Source organism: Mercenaria mercenaria, chromosome 5 (assembly GCF_021730395.1).
Source record: "Mercenaria mercenaria strain notata chromosome 5, MADL_Memer_1, whole genome shotgun sequence".
NCBI lineage: Eukaryota > Metazoa > Mollusca > Bivalvia > Venerida > Veneridae > Mercenaria > Mercenaria mercenaria.
The window spans coordinates 79,920,137-79,935,902 of record NC_069365.1 but is presented as its reverse complement, the minus strand read 5'-3'; the positions used below and the strand labels follow the sequence as shown (position 1 = coordinate 79,935,902).

The 15,766-nt window shown below is 32.7% G+C and overlaps 1 protein-coding gene across 1 annotated transcript in view; it reads left to right on the top strand.

Moving 5' to 3' along the window:
• LOC128546051 (multiple epidermal growth factor-like domains protein 10) overlaps positions 1 to 15,766 on the top strand; it is a 94,423-nt gene that overhangs the window by 36,179 nt on the left and 42,478 nt on the right. The window contains exons 8-11 of the mRNA XM_053544714.1: positions 583 to 726; positions 3,432 to 3,560; positions 14,310 to 14,447; positions 15,430 to 15,558. Of these exons, the coding sequence (XP_053400689.1) occupies positions 583 to 726; positions 3,432 to 3,560; positions 14,310 to 14,447; positions 15,430 to 15,558 (540 nt within the window). The remainder of the gene's footprint in view (positions 1 to 582; positions 727 to 3,431; positions 3,561 to 14,309; positions 14,448 to 15,429; positions 15,559 to 15,766) is intronic.

Genomic DNA, 15,766 nt, shown 5'->3' with positions numbered 1-15,766 from the left:
ATATAAGCCTAAATGCACTGATCGTTATTGCCTGTTTTTTGTTCTTTATTACATAGGTTTGTTTGTTACAACTGAGTAATGTTTTGTTTACTAAGAAATATTATGTATGAAGTGCACATGTATGAATTATTCATTTAATGTAACGTTTATTAAACATTCTGGAAAAATATTGGAATAAATAAACTATAAACTCAGTGTAAAATACGAAATGGTGTTGATTTGATTAGTGGCATCAAGTTACCTTTGAAAACCTTGTGCATTTAAAAAAATATACAAATATATCAAACTTCTTTCAGTTTTACTGAAGCAAATGAAATCAAGATAGAATAGGAATTTTAACCAAAAAAAAAAAAAGACTTGCTCCTTATCTTAATGTCTATTTTTATGATATAATTTTGTGATATATTAATGATTCAATAATGTTAAAAAGTTATGAGTTATAAGTACATATATAGATGTTTATGATGACATTAGACACTATTTGGTGAATAATATGACGGCAATTTCATGTATTGTGAATTTGCATTTTAATTTATTTTGTCAGGTCCATAATCATTTCATTGAATATTCTATTTTGTACAGTTTGTGAACGTACACATTGGGGATTGACTTGTGAAAATGATTGCGGATACTGCGCTAATTCTGAGTCGTGTGATGTTATCACAGGATTCTGTCTGTCCGGATGTCGGGACGGTTACGCTCAACCAAACTGTAGTACAAGAACTGGTAAATAAACTTTGTTTCACACCATTTGGTATCTCTGTATTTTCTTTTATTGGGAATTTTCATTTGTACATTTGATATTTTCTTAACCATATAAAAATGTCAACAACTAGAATATAATCGTGTAAAAAGACCAAAGATTTGTCAAATTTACCTAATTCTAAACTATCAAAGGGAACCAATGGAAATTTAAGAGACCCGTATCCAGATTTGTGTCAATATCTTCGAGAATCGGAAAATACAAAAATGTGAAGTATGACATCATACAGTCCAGCATTATATTCTTCCCGTTTCCGTGCTTTTAAAATTTTAGAAATTATGAAGTGGTGAAGTCTGGCATAAAGCGTAAAATCGTAAATTGTTTTATTATATACATTACGATTCAATGATTTATGAGATTTAAAAAAAAAAATCATGAAGAGTGAAATCGTAAAGTTCATGATTTCATACTTCTTGATTTCCCGTTTTATGAAATTTTAAATAATTGTTAAGTTGTGAAAGGCGTTAAGTTTATAATTATATCATACTTCTCAACTTAATGTTTTATGATTTTTAAACGCATTTGATGTGAAGTGTGAAGTACATTTCATATTCAACGATTGCACTTTTTATGAAATATGAATATATAAAAGTCGTGGAGTTGTTTAGTGACTAATCGTGAAGTTCATATTTAAAAATTGGAAGTCGTGGGATGTGAAATCATGAAGTTTTCATTTGCGAAACGCTAATTCATAAGGACACCACCGGTCTTTTGTATTTTCATATGAAATGCAATTTTCAGCGAACCGTAATCATTTCTAACTATAAAGGTAAAAATAATCAGTTCTTTTTATTAATTGAGGATTACTTCAAAACTTAACTGATTGACAAATAGATTCACGATTCACATATATCAATAAGAGGACGTTTATTCGAAACTCAGGGGTTTCTGTTGGATGTAAGGGACGTGAGTGCAGGCAGTTATACTTAAGTTGAAGATTTTACTTAAGTTTGTTGTTATTTCAGCTTACGTCTAATTAAAAGACTTAAGCCCTATTCATAAAACAGCTTAAACTTAAGATACGTAAGAAATGACTTAAGTCAGAAAACAAAATGGCTTCGTGGGTACGATTAAAGTGTTGTTTTTCAGATAAAAGTACTTTAAACATAATTGTGCATGTTGTATCTGTCTGAAATTAAAGTTTTTTTCTTGATGTTTTCGTCCACATTTGTCTGGACAATAACTTTTTCATTGATTGTGGCATTTTAAATAACTTGGCACAATTGTTTACCACCATGAGACGGCGTGTCGCGCGCAACACCCGTGCCAATATCTTAAAGGTTAAGGTCACACTTGGAGTTTAAAGGTCAAATATGCCTATAATTGACCGTGTCCGGACAATAACTTCGTCATTGAATGTGGGATTATAAAGTAACCTGGTACAATTGTTTTATTTGGCACAAATGTTTGTCTCAGTGAGATAGGAATTCGTATGCAACTCCCAGTCCTTTTGACAGCTGGCGGGCTCAATATGTTGCCCTCGGGCATCTAGTTATAATTGAATTATTCTAAGCATTATCTATAAAAAGCTTTTTGTTCCAATTATGTAAATATTATCCTATTAATAAATGTTTTAAGCAAAAACCCGCATTTGAAAACCTCTTGGTAGCATTTAGGTAATTTTTTTCTAACATTCATTCAATAATATATAGAGCCTTAATGTCCTGTTACGACAATTTTTTAAAAGCTTGTGCCTGTGTATATTATGGGAACGGTTGTGCATGTAATGTAATCAGCATTGTATAAGATGCAAATGTCATCATGTAGATGGATGTGGATGATGCACTAATGGCTAATGGGACGGATGGGTATGAAGGAAATTTGGTTATGGCACAGTGTAATACTGTCAAGTAAAGAGGTCGTAGAAAAAGATTTCATAGTAAACAAACTGCCATATAATTTTATTTAAATGTAAATCAAAGAAATAAAATAGGTCATGCTATTTATTTTCCTGATGTAAAATATGCTAGTGATATGGGATTTCAATACTTCAGAAGACGGGACTAAATGCAGAACAGAAGCATGCATGAACGACCGCTCTTTTTCTTGCAAAAGCATATAGAATGGTCATCGTTACTTGATTTTATAGGAATAGGTCTAATTGTGACTTTCTAACACATATACATTATAACAGCTGGACATCAGTTGGATTCTTTACACAGACTTTATTAGGGAAGTTGTCTTGTTTTGAATTAAAATCATATAATACAAATTAATCTGCATTGAATCCATTCAAAAATTAGAGAATGAATCAATTTTCTGTATTAGCAAATTGTCATCATAACATCAATAAAATACTTTTTTTTAGATTACAACTTTGTCTTATAATCTTAGTTTTGATGCTTTGCAAATATACTCTCTCAATAAGAAGAAACTTTTTACATACCCTTGAATATCTATTGTCCCATGTTTTTTTAAAGTTGCTACGTTGCAGATGAGACTGCATTAGTCAATGTTTTTGGTTAACATGAAACATGTTAGAGATAAATTGTAATGTTTCTTTTACTGCTGTCATTTTGTAAAACTCACATATAAACAGTATTTGCTCGCGATGCGAGGGGAACTGTTCTTTATATATTATGTGAGTGTCTAATACTTTTGAAACTAAAAGGAGATAAAACCTCATGTATGTTATCCAAATAACAAATTTCGTTTACATCTATAATAGGCTGCGGAAGTGGTCAGTACGGCACAAACTGTTCGAGAAAATGTAGTGAAAATTGTGAAAATGAATGCGACCATATAAACGGACATTGTCGGTGTAAGGCAGGATGGATGGGACAAACGTGTGAGCAAGGTAACATAAAATGTATTTACCTGCCTGAATATGACGTTTTATTTGGTAAACGTACTATTAATTAAAATATTGCTGTCTAAATGAAAACATAGCTAAACGATACTTTATTGCAATAATATAAATGGGTTTTACATTTCAAACCTGCAGGCTTTACTTCTACGATGGACATTGTGATCTGTTGGGGATACATAGTATAGAATTCTACTATGTACGGTTGGTTATAGATACAAAATTATTGTGTATCCATCCACTCAACCGACTACGCAATTAAGGCAACTGTTGATTTCCATCGTATATCTTTACTTTATATGAGAGAGCTACTGATTGTTTATTTATGTATATTAAAAACGACATAATACTGTGAGATACCAATAGATATGTATGCGCTCTATTACTAGTGACGGAAGCAAAATATACGCATTGGAAGTTTTAGTTTGCTGCACACGTGATGAAAGTACCTTAAAATACTGTCGCGTCTCGTTCTGTATTTATATCAGTGTTTACAAAATAAACCATTGCAATGGTTTAGTAAAGTGCATGAGAAAAACTGCTAAACTCGAATGTTCCCGTAATTTTGGAAACTAGAACATAATCAACCGTTAAGTGTCATGTAAATATATGACACAGTGGCGTCATTTTGCCTTTCGGTGTTATATTATTTTAAAAATCACTAATCGCAATGTGTGGGTTAGGCGCTTTAAAGGTTTTTGTTTGTACATTAATTTCTTCAATTACATTTTTGATAAATCTTTCCAATTTTAAATGATTTATGTAATTACGCGTTCAGTTGCAGGTCAGTATCTATGATATTATCATTTGAATACATGTAGTTGCACTGTTGCAAACTACAGAATTTTGCAGTTATATTTCAATATAAAATTGAAAACAAGAACTTAAACATGTTATAACCTAATACATTCCTCTAATTGGAACTTGATACCGTAACAGTTATGGAGGGCAAAATGAAATTATTGAAACTGTTATATTTGCTTATTTGTAACATATGCTTTAAACAAAGGGTGTAATTTGGGTTCGTATGGTATGAATTGTACGAGAAGGTGTAGCACTTGTGAAGGTGGCAAATGCAGCAACGTGGATGGAAGTTGTTTGTCCAGATGTTATGTAGGGTGGAAGGGACACAAGTGCGATCAAGGTGCACATAAATTGATTATTCAGCCCATTAACTATTTAATCTAGTCTTATGAGCACATCAGAATTTTTGAACTTGTTTGATTTGAAGTTAATATTATGTTTCTGATCCGTTTAGTATTTAGTTGATATATTTCTCATGTTAACGCCTATAAGTCTATCTATAAAGTTATTTTACAGAATGTAATAATGGTACATATGGATATAACTGTTCAGTGAACTGTAGCAGAAACTGTAAGAATGATGAGCCATGTAAGAAGGATTATGGCTCGTGTCCAAATGGTTGCAAGCTTGGTTTCAGGGAGGACAACTGCAGCCACAGTAAGTATATCTTTACTGTTCTTTTTTTCAAAAGTACTTTTTCATTCATTGTGTTTTTCTTTCTACTATATTTATTCCTTTCTTAATAAAACGTGAACAGATTGTACCTTATCTCGGGATAGAATTACTACTAGTAACAAAAATGCAAAGTAGCTCCCAATCTCGTTATTAGTCAATAACGTGATACGCGGAGGTTACAACTTGACTCAGAAACATTTTCCTTGTATTGGATCACTCCTATACGTTTACATGTAAGAACGACAAATTTAACCATTAAATCAAATTAAAAAGATTCAAAATTCTTACTTATACTAGCAACGCTAATTTTCCTATTCATGCAAACATTTTTCTCTTCAATTTTCACTGTTTTAAGTATTTGTGAAGTTGATAAGGTGACCGCACATTTTTATAAATGCAATGAAAATAATAAAAACAAGTTTCAATAATTGCCTACCAGTAGCTTACGTAAAAGATTTGAGATCACTGCAGTTTAAACTAGCGTATTGGTTGCTATCATACGAACGTGCTGATGTTGTATAATTTAAATTTCAAAGCTTGTGCCAGAGGACAGTATGGGGAAAACTGTAACGATAAATGTAGTCAGTATTGTTTAGGCAGTACTTGCAGTCATAAAGATGGAAGATGTTTTAATGGTTGCGTTGCAGGATGGACGGGACTGAAGTGTGAAGAACGTAAATGCTATTTATATTATATGTTTAAGTTATAAGTAGTTTTAGTTCTCATTTTTATCATAAATTGATTTCAAACTGTCTTCAGGAATGATAAAGTTACGATGAAAATACAAAAATACAATTAACCACTGATTATTCTGAATGATACAATGAAAAACGTTGATAATTGCTCCAGGTTGCAGAACAAGTTTTTATGGTATTAACTGTACAAGCAAATGCAGTGAACACTGTAAACGTGGATACGCAGCGTGCAGCAGAGAGAACGGACATTGCAAATTAGGGTGTGACGCAGGATGGAACGGAGAAAAATGCGATCAAGGTATACTTTAATATCATTTGCGGTTTAATCTGAGTATGTCGTTTTCATATCAAACTACCCTATTACCAACTCAATTTGGTTCTATTTTCGTCTCTGAAAATTATTATTTGTCTTGTTTACATGTGTTAACATTGTTGCGTTTCACCTTAAATCTATATTTGAGAAATTGAACACATTAAATATGTAATAGAAAACGTTATAAACTATAGGCCACTTATAACCCCTACACTATCCACTCATAGGAAGTTTACTTAACTACAAATATCTGAAAAGCTTTTTGTGAGCAAAGTATAGTTCTGTTTTCTGCCATTTTTGGACACTAAGACAAATATACTCATTCAATAGGAAGGAACGTTTTTCACACCGTTTAATATTTATTGCCCTATTTTCGCTTTTATAAGCTTTTTTTAAAAAATTTGCTTCGTGGTAGATGAGACTGTAATAGTCCATGCTGTTGGCCAACATAAATATGTTATAGAAAAAATTGTAATTTATTTTTAATACTGTTGACATTTTGTAAATGTCGCATATTAAGTAATTCCTAATTACCTCTCAATGCAAGCAAAACTATCTTTTATAATCATCTTCTTCTTTTTCAGTTAAAGCCCCACTCTAAAAGAATACGCTTGCGATTTGTAATTATATATATAATTTAAGTGTCTCATACCTTTGAAATTAAAAGGAGGTAAAAAAGCTTTTGTACGTAATCCTAATAACAAATTTTGTTTACATCTATAATAGGCTGCGGAAGTGGTCAGTACGACATACACGTTTTTGCGTCTGTAGTAAATCGTTATTCATTCATACTTGAATGAATAACGAAAATTATATTAGATTTAGCTACATAATTATGTTGTTATCAAAAGAAACAGATATAAATCATAGCATATATGATAGAGAAATATATTTACATACATTCTAGGTTAGATCGTTTTTATAATATTATAGATAATTATATGTTAGTAACGCACGCAAGAATAAAAGTCAATGTGAAGTAGGCTTTATCTTATAAATCCTTAGAGCTATCTATTTTCAACGTACACTTTGCATTCTATTTTCATTATTTTCAAAGTTAATAGATGCCTGCAAATGATACAAAATAGCTTATTATGTCTTCCACCACACAGTAGTGTGGGAGACATATTGATTTACTCCAGTCTGTGTGTGTGTGTGTGTGTGTGTGTGTGTGTGTGTGTCACAAAGCTTTCCGCACTCTAAGTCAAACATTTCTCACCCGATCTTCACCAAACTTAAACAAAATGTGTCTGGCTGTAAGACCTTGGCCAAGTTCGATAACTAGCCAAATCGGCCTAGGCACTTCGGAATTATGGCACTTGAATCACCGAAAAATCCTCGGAGCGCATGCGCTTTCGTGCACCCAAACCGTACCTATACTACTTTTATCAGTAGTATAGGGTACGTTTTGGGTGCAAGAAAGCGCAGACTTACTTACTATTTAGATGATTATGCAGTTGTGGGAGACATGCGCTTTTCTCAAAAGCATCTCTAGTTTCAATTGAAAATTCCTTCATTTATTGAACATCACCAATATTTTGATCAGCGATGATCAGCGATGATGGTCCGAGTACAATCTAAATTAAAATTGTCATTTAGAGTTTACAAATGAGAGATTACATTTGAATCAAATTATTGAAGTTTTAATGTATATATCTTTAATACATATATTTTCAATAGTTGTAACTCAGTTCTGTTCATATTACACAGAAAACACAACGCACAAGGCAAAACAAAAACACCAGTAAACTCATGACGTCACAAGGTTTATGTTTAAATTATTAGGTCATTGACAATCATTAATTATCTTTAAGTGATATTGACGTATACTTCTATGTTCTAAAAGGTTTATGCATGTACATACATTCTTTAAAAAAACATTTCTGATAAGCATTTCCGAATTTTTGAGTTATGTCGTTTCCCGTTAAGTTGCAGTTCCGTATCTATCACAACAGAAATATATGACATAAGTAAACTATGCAGGAAACTGAGAAACAAGTAAGTTGTTCTGAGAAAGTGCAATCAAGAATTATCAAAGCTCAGCATCTACGATTCGAACCTAGTTGTTAACAGCGCCAATACTTGGACAGATCTCCATAAACTGAGTTCCATTTCAGAACATTATAATGTAAATATGCAACATCGCCTTTACACTTTTAGATGAATTTTCCCACTGTCAACGATTGAAATTATGCATACACGAAATTGAACGTCGATTTCTTCGTAAACGAACTACAAATGTACATGTTGTTGATCAATGGATATCCCTTGGATTTACCAATGGTAAAATTCGACAGTAACTTATATTTAAAGTCAATATACTTGAGGAGTACAAAATGAAGCGTGCAAAAAGCAAATTTGGATCAGGTTGCTTCTGTGTAACAAATCATTTCACCCCAAGTAAAAACACTGTTGAAATGTAAAATCTAGTAATTACGAATGAAAAATTCTTGCCTTTATATACAACTTTCCTAACTCCACACCTGGTATTTGTCCGCCCGCTTAGCTCAGTAGGGAGAGCGAGTTCGATCCCCGGGCGGGCGTATGTTCTACGTGACGATTTGATAAAATACATTGTGTCTGAAATCATTCGTCTTCCACCTCTGATAACTCATATGTGGAAGTTGGTAGTTACTTGCGGAGAACAGGTTTATACTGGTACAGAATCCAGGAACACTGGTTAGGTTAACTGCCCGCCGTTGCATGACTGAAATAATGTTGAAAAACGACGTTAAACCAAAAACTAACAAACAAAACACCTGGTATTTTGTTTTTGTCTCTGCAAAATTTTGACATATTTGGAATGAAAATTAGACACATTGTTTGATAATCAGTTCAGCTAAATAAAACATAATAGTAATATCAATTTGACGTTATTCATTGAGTCATGACAGTTGTGATAAGATAACCCCAAAATAAAAAGTCACAAAATTAATGGAATTTGTTCCTGGTCCCTATGCGGCAAGTAGTGCCATCTGCGGGATTAAACAATTATGCGGCTAATATAACAATCTTCAAAAGATAGAATATGATCTTATCCTTAACGTATACTTTTCTGCAAGTGTGCATTAATAATTTATCAGAATTGTATTGAACTGTATTCAAGAGTTCTGCAGTTGAGATTTTGCGCTACCTTAGCGGTGCATTATGAATCTGCGAAAACACGAGAGCATAGTTTATCATCATTTCCTGCATATTCATTTTTAGCTCGACTATACGAAGTATAAGGAGAGCTATCCTACTCGACCCGCGTCGGCGTCGGCGTCTTCCGCGTCCCCACTTTGGTTACACTTTCTTTTCTTCTTCTTATCTCTGTAATTACTTAATGGATTTGATTCAAACTTAAAATAGTTATTCCTCATTATCACTCACATCATCTGACCCACATATACACACTGAAAATAAAGCTACTGATACACCTTTGGAAACTGTTATATATTTGTAACCAAATAAAAACTCAAAATATTAATATATCTTGATGAAACATCCAAACATAATATTAAAGTGGAATCTATGTTATACAATGACTGTCTGATCTGTAGTGTAAGTTATTAGTATGCATGACTAGCGCTGCACAGAATGGCAGTGTGGAATATATTGACATTAACTCCCTTCCTAATAAATTTCATTAGTTATAATAGATTATGTAGTCAGGTTAAGTTATTCAATTATACTAATTTTTTAGAGAGGCTTAATTGTGAAACAAGCTTTCCAACTTATATGTATATTTCTCAATAAGTAATACTGTTTTTATACTGTTTTCTGTACTCAACTTCTTAGTACAGAATAGGAAAATGCATGATGATTTAAGCTTTATTTAAAAATCTGCGTTTTTCTCATAAAATGGGCCTAGTTTATTTCTGCGTTTTTTATTTCTGCGACCTTCGAGAAAGAAGGAATTAATTTTTGCGGTTTGAGTAAACTCAAATGCATATTGTTTTCGTTAGTTATGTCTTGGTGGCATTATCTAGGTCGGAATCTAGGAGAGTGAAGTTGTCGCGGCTGATTTATGTTTAAATCTGATTTCTTTTCATTACCGTGCATGATCAAAATCAGATTGAAAAATAAATACTGTAGGTCTAGTACAGGTAATTCATTTTGAAAGACATTTTATAAAATGTAATACTGCTGGTAGAAAACTTTACGATTTATTTACAAATAAGTACAAATTCAAAATCTAGTACATATAGTCAGGGGGCCTCCGTGGCCGAGTGGTTAAGGTCGGTGACGTCAAATCACTTGCCCCTCATCGATATGGGCTCGAGTCTCACTCGGGGCGTTGAATTCTTCATGTGAGGAAGCCATCCAGCTGACTTACGGAAGGTCGGTGGTTCTACCCAGGTGCCCGCTCGTGATGAAATAATGCACGGAGGGGCACCTGGGGTCTTCCTCCACCATTAAAGCTGGAAAGTCGCCATATGACCTATCATGTGTCGGTGCGACGTTAAATCCAACAAAAAAGGACATATAGTCCGTTCAGTCCATTCAGTTACAACACACATTAATTAGTTTGTTTTACTTTTCATAAACTAAGAGTGTTTTGTGATATACACTTGTAAAGATTACACGCCCGAAATGGTAACCATTCATTCGTTGACAATAGGTTGATACAATAACAAAAGCAATCAATCACATTCGATGCGGCGTGAATAATAACTTGACAGCAGAACTCGTGAGATAAAGATAACGGGTCATTATAAAAGGTAAAGGTAAAGGTCTTGTTTATTATAGTGTCACCCTACTGAAAGGGCCAGCCAATTTGGCATATGAGACACCTTTATTGTGTGTAACAATTACCTCCCAACTCCTACCGCTTTGCCTGGGCCAGGCGAATAGAAGTCGGTAACCATTCTTTTAACTAGCTCGCGGCTTACGAACCGGCCTTTTCGGAACCAGTCCCATGACAAATATCCCCTGGACAAACGCTCCCAATGGGGCTCGAACCTTCGACCTTCCGATCTCGAGGCGGACGCCTTAACCACTGGGCCACGGTGACCGGTTAAAAAATATGGAACGCTTCACAAATTTGCCTGTCATAATATTATATTATATTATATTATATTATATTATATTAAGCGAAATATCAAAGTTTATTTCTGCGTCAAAAAAATTCTGCTGATAGTTTAAATGTGCGGAATTTATTTCTGCGTGACATCCTCGACGCGCAGATTTAGCAGAAATAAAACCTCGCAGAATTAACCCGCAATACGGTATTGTAAACAGTTGTTTTTTACAAGAAAAAAAACATTTTGCTATTGAAAGAGAACTGTTTTACTGAATCAAAGCATTATACTGAACAATACCAGCTGTCTAACATTTGTAAATATTTCTAGAAATATTTTCTAGAAATAATTAACTCTAGTGAAACAGTAATTTAAAAATAATTTAAGCCAAAGCAGTGTTTTAACACAATTTATGCATGATGGGCGGTTATACTTCAGGCATAATAATTTCACGAGGGTGCAGCACGAGTGAAATTATTTCAAACGACTTATAATTGCCGGATAGTATAAATATTTTGCTATAGAAAATTTTATTTCTAATATGTCTTTATCGTAAGATTAAGATCAATATGATGGAACTGTTTTCTCATGAATATGCATGATGCCAAATGGTAGGTCGTCACGCTCCTTTGTTAATATACACCAGGACTGGAAATGGTAATACCTTTTGCGGAAGAGTTCAGTTTGGACGAAAATGATGGCAAATTATTCTGTAAAGCGAGTAACCAGATTAGTATGTGTGTAAAATAATCTAGACAGTTGTGCAATGTTACATTTCATTTCAAACATGCTATTAAGTAAACTATTGGATCAAATTTGAAAGTACTATTTATAGATGCATACATGGCGCTAAATATCACGTTGACGGGACATTAACATGATAACGTTGTGATGATTAATACGTTGCTAGTCAAATTAGAATGAATTTTAGACTTTTAGGAAAATATCAAGTCTGAAATACAGTTTTTATAATTTTCTTAAAACTGATACGCTAACTAAGCCAAAGAATATAATTTATAAAAGATACATTGTGATTATCTAGCCATTTTTGTTCAATGTAATTGTGAATCTGAGAAATTACTGAAGTTTGAAAAACTTTAAAGAAATAAAACGGAAAACAATTAAATAATAATGATAATAATAATAATAATGACTTTATTTTACGAGGCAAACATATTTGGCAACCAATCTTACATATGGGCCTCAAAACCAATCTTACATATTCGTGAAGCGTTCCATATTTTTTACTTGTGTTGTTTCCATATTTAGTGTTATAAATATTTTCATGTATTATTGTAAAGATAATCAGCAGATAAAGCAGTTTCATTTGTTATGCTATGCTCTGTACAGTGAACACTACTTTTGATTACTGTGAAATAAATTAAAGGGCCAACTTCTTGTGTCCAGCCATCAAACACAATGTTGTTTTACTAATATCATGAAAAACATTTCCTTCTAAAGAAACATAAGCTCAAAAACAAAAACTTTGGATGACCTATTCATTTTAAGGGCTTACTTATAATGTCACTTAGACTCTTTTCAAGCTCACAAAGTTTTCTAATAGTAAACAAAAACTGCGAAAAGGTTTTAACTGACATGGTTTTAGTAAGGATAATTTTATTCAATTATTTCAAACACTACAAAAAAACTGGGTACAAAATGATGAATTTTATGTCCCTTTCTTAATAAAGTATAAAATCACTTAGAATTTTGTCACACTTACCTTTTTGTAAATTTGTATCTATTTGGAGTGCGAAAAAGTTCCAAGTGACATTTTGATTAAAATTTCTTTTCTGCCAGACATACATTTAAAACTTCCACTAGATTAAAAAAATATAATTGTTTTCAATCAATTGAATTGCGCTACATTAGCGGTGCCATATTAATCTGCAAAAACATTAGTGCATAGTTTATCATCATTTCCTGCATATTCAGTTTCACATACAAAATCATACACATTTTGCGTGTTTGGCTGAGAAAATATTAAAATTATCGAAGTAAATGTACCTCTTGATTCCACGTCATCCATTAATGTGGTGTCATTAGTGACGTTACAAGCCTGATATGAAATTAACATGTTGATATTGAACATATTGATGGACTAAACAGAGTTGAACATTCAGTACTATGATAATTTGAATTTCATCAAATTCATAGGTTAATGAGCTTACTTCAGATTATTATTGTTTTCATGTTTTATCATGATAAAATAATCATTAAAAACATGGTGTTAAATTTCATTTAAATCTGTGAAAATTTGTCAAAGATAAAACCAAAAAACAGGTATGGAGTAAGAAAAGTTGTTGAGTATGTTTTTTTATAACAAGTGAATATTTAGGTAAGAAATAAACACTTCCTTCGGAATATCACTTGCGATTGACAGAATATTACAAATCACTTTATCCGTTTTGTAAGTAAATGCAGATTAAGCTTCACAATGTAGTATTTGTTTTCCTGCCCGTCTATGTCCGCTTTTTCCAGGGAAAATGTCAGATATAACATGAGAACTAACTGCAGTCATAAGTTTGAGTTTGTATCAACTTTACTTTCTTAAATCTTGGTAGACGTATTTTTATTGTTGAAATAAATCTCCATGCTTTGTATATCACTAAAATTTTAAACATAAAGAAAGATTTCCTGAAAGCACAGAACAAAGCAAAAAAAAACACATTGCAAATCTCGCCACAAATAGAAATTGTGGTAGAAAGATGTAGGAGATCAGCTGCTTCACATATCCGTCAAGAAATTCTTTTCATTTATACAAAATATATACAAATAAGGTTTTGGCAAAAAAGGGTGTATGGGCAGGGTTTAGGGAATGGCAATAGCAAATGTAGATACACAATAGGGAAAGCCAGGTTTCAAAAACACGCAAGCTCCCAAAACCAAAGCTGTACATAGGCACAAGGCGTAAAACAAACAGACAGTGTGGTGTGGTGAAAACGACGCGAGGTTTAACACCACATATGAACGGCTTGTCCGATATATGGTAGGCACTTATAGTAAAAGGGAGAGGGATCATTACAAGAAAGTGTGTGTTTTTTTGCATTTTTTTATAATTGAATTATTCTTAGCATCATTTGTAATAAAGTCTTTTTTTCCAAATATGTAGATGTTATTCTATTGATAAATGTTTTAAGCGACACCTAGCATATGAAAACCATTTGGTATTATTTAGGTAATATTTGACAACATAGATTCAATAGTATCTAAAGCCCTTAAGGTCTTGTTGCGACAATTATTTTTAAAGCTTGTGCCAGTGGATATTTTGGGGACAGATGCTCAAGAAGATGTAATAAATGGTGTATAAGTGGCAAATGTCATCATGTGGATGGACGATGCACTAATGGCTGCTTGGACGGATGGATAGGAAGGAAGTGTGATAAACGTAAATATCATTATGGTTATGACACATGTAATACAAGTAAAGAGTGTTTAGAGAAAAATCTTTCTTAGGAAACAAATACTGTAAAAGCACATATTTTCGCGAAGTTAAATTTTCACGATTTAGGTATTTTGACTATGTTTGCGAGGTTTAATATTCGCGAAATTGTAAAAATGGTATCCTATTTGAATAAGCATTGTACTAATGGTGCATATTTACGCGACGATTAATTTTTGCGAGATGTAGGGCCTCGCGAATATAGCGAAAATGAAACCCTCGCGAAAATTTATGCTTTTACAGTACCCATATCATTTTATTGAGATGTAAGACAAAGAAATAAATTAGTTTTGCTATTTATTTTCGTAATAGAAAATATGAAAGTGATATGGGATTTCAATACTGCAGAAGACGGGACTAAATGCAGAAGCATATAAAATGGTCATATGCACTTGATTTTATAGGAATATGTCTCCTTGAGATTTTATAACACAGGAACATTGCAATGTGTCTGGAAAAGAGCTGGACGTCAGTTGGATCTTTAAGACAAATATTTATTAAGGAAGTTAACTTGTTCTGAATATAAAACATGTAATTCAAAATAATCTGCATTTAATCATTTTTGTTTCGATGCGTTGCGACACAAATATACTCTCTCAATATAAAGGAACATTTTACATCACACCCTTTAATATCTATTGTCCCGTTTACGCTTTTTCACGCTTTTTTAATTTCCTTCGTGTCAGACTGAGACTGTATCGGTCAATGCTGTTGGTTAGCATGAAATTTGTTATAAATAAATTGTAATGTATTTTAATACTGTTGTCATTTTGCAAAACTCACATATTTGCTAAACACCAGTCTCTCAATGTGAGCAGAACTATTCTTTATGTATATAATTTAAGTGTCTCATACCTTTCAAATTAAAAAGAGAAAAAAAACTTTTATACTTTATCCTAATTACAAATTTCGTTTACATCAATAATAGGCTGCGGAAGTGGTCAGTACGGCAAAAACTGTTCGAGCAAATGTAGTATTAATTGCAAAAATGAATGCGACCATAAAAATGGACATTGTCGATGTAAGGCCGGATGGATGGGACAAACGTGTGGGCAAGGTAACATAAAAATAATTAGCTGTTTTATTTTGAACAAAATACTTATAATGAAAATGTTGCTGTAAAAAAGGATTGAAAAATAATTATCCATTTCAGTACGACAACCTCACCATTTTCAATGTAAACGATTGTTTCGCTTCTTTCCTCCTGTCCTTTAATCATAACTCCGATGATTTCAGCTTCCAGTTTAAATGTAAACACAGCTAAA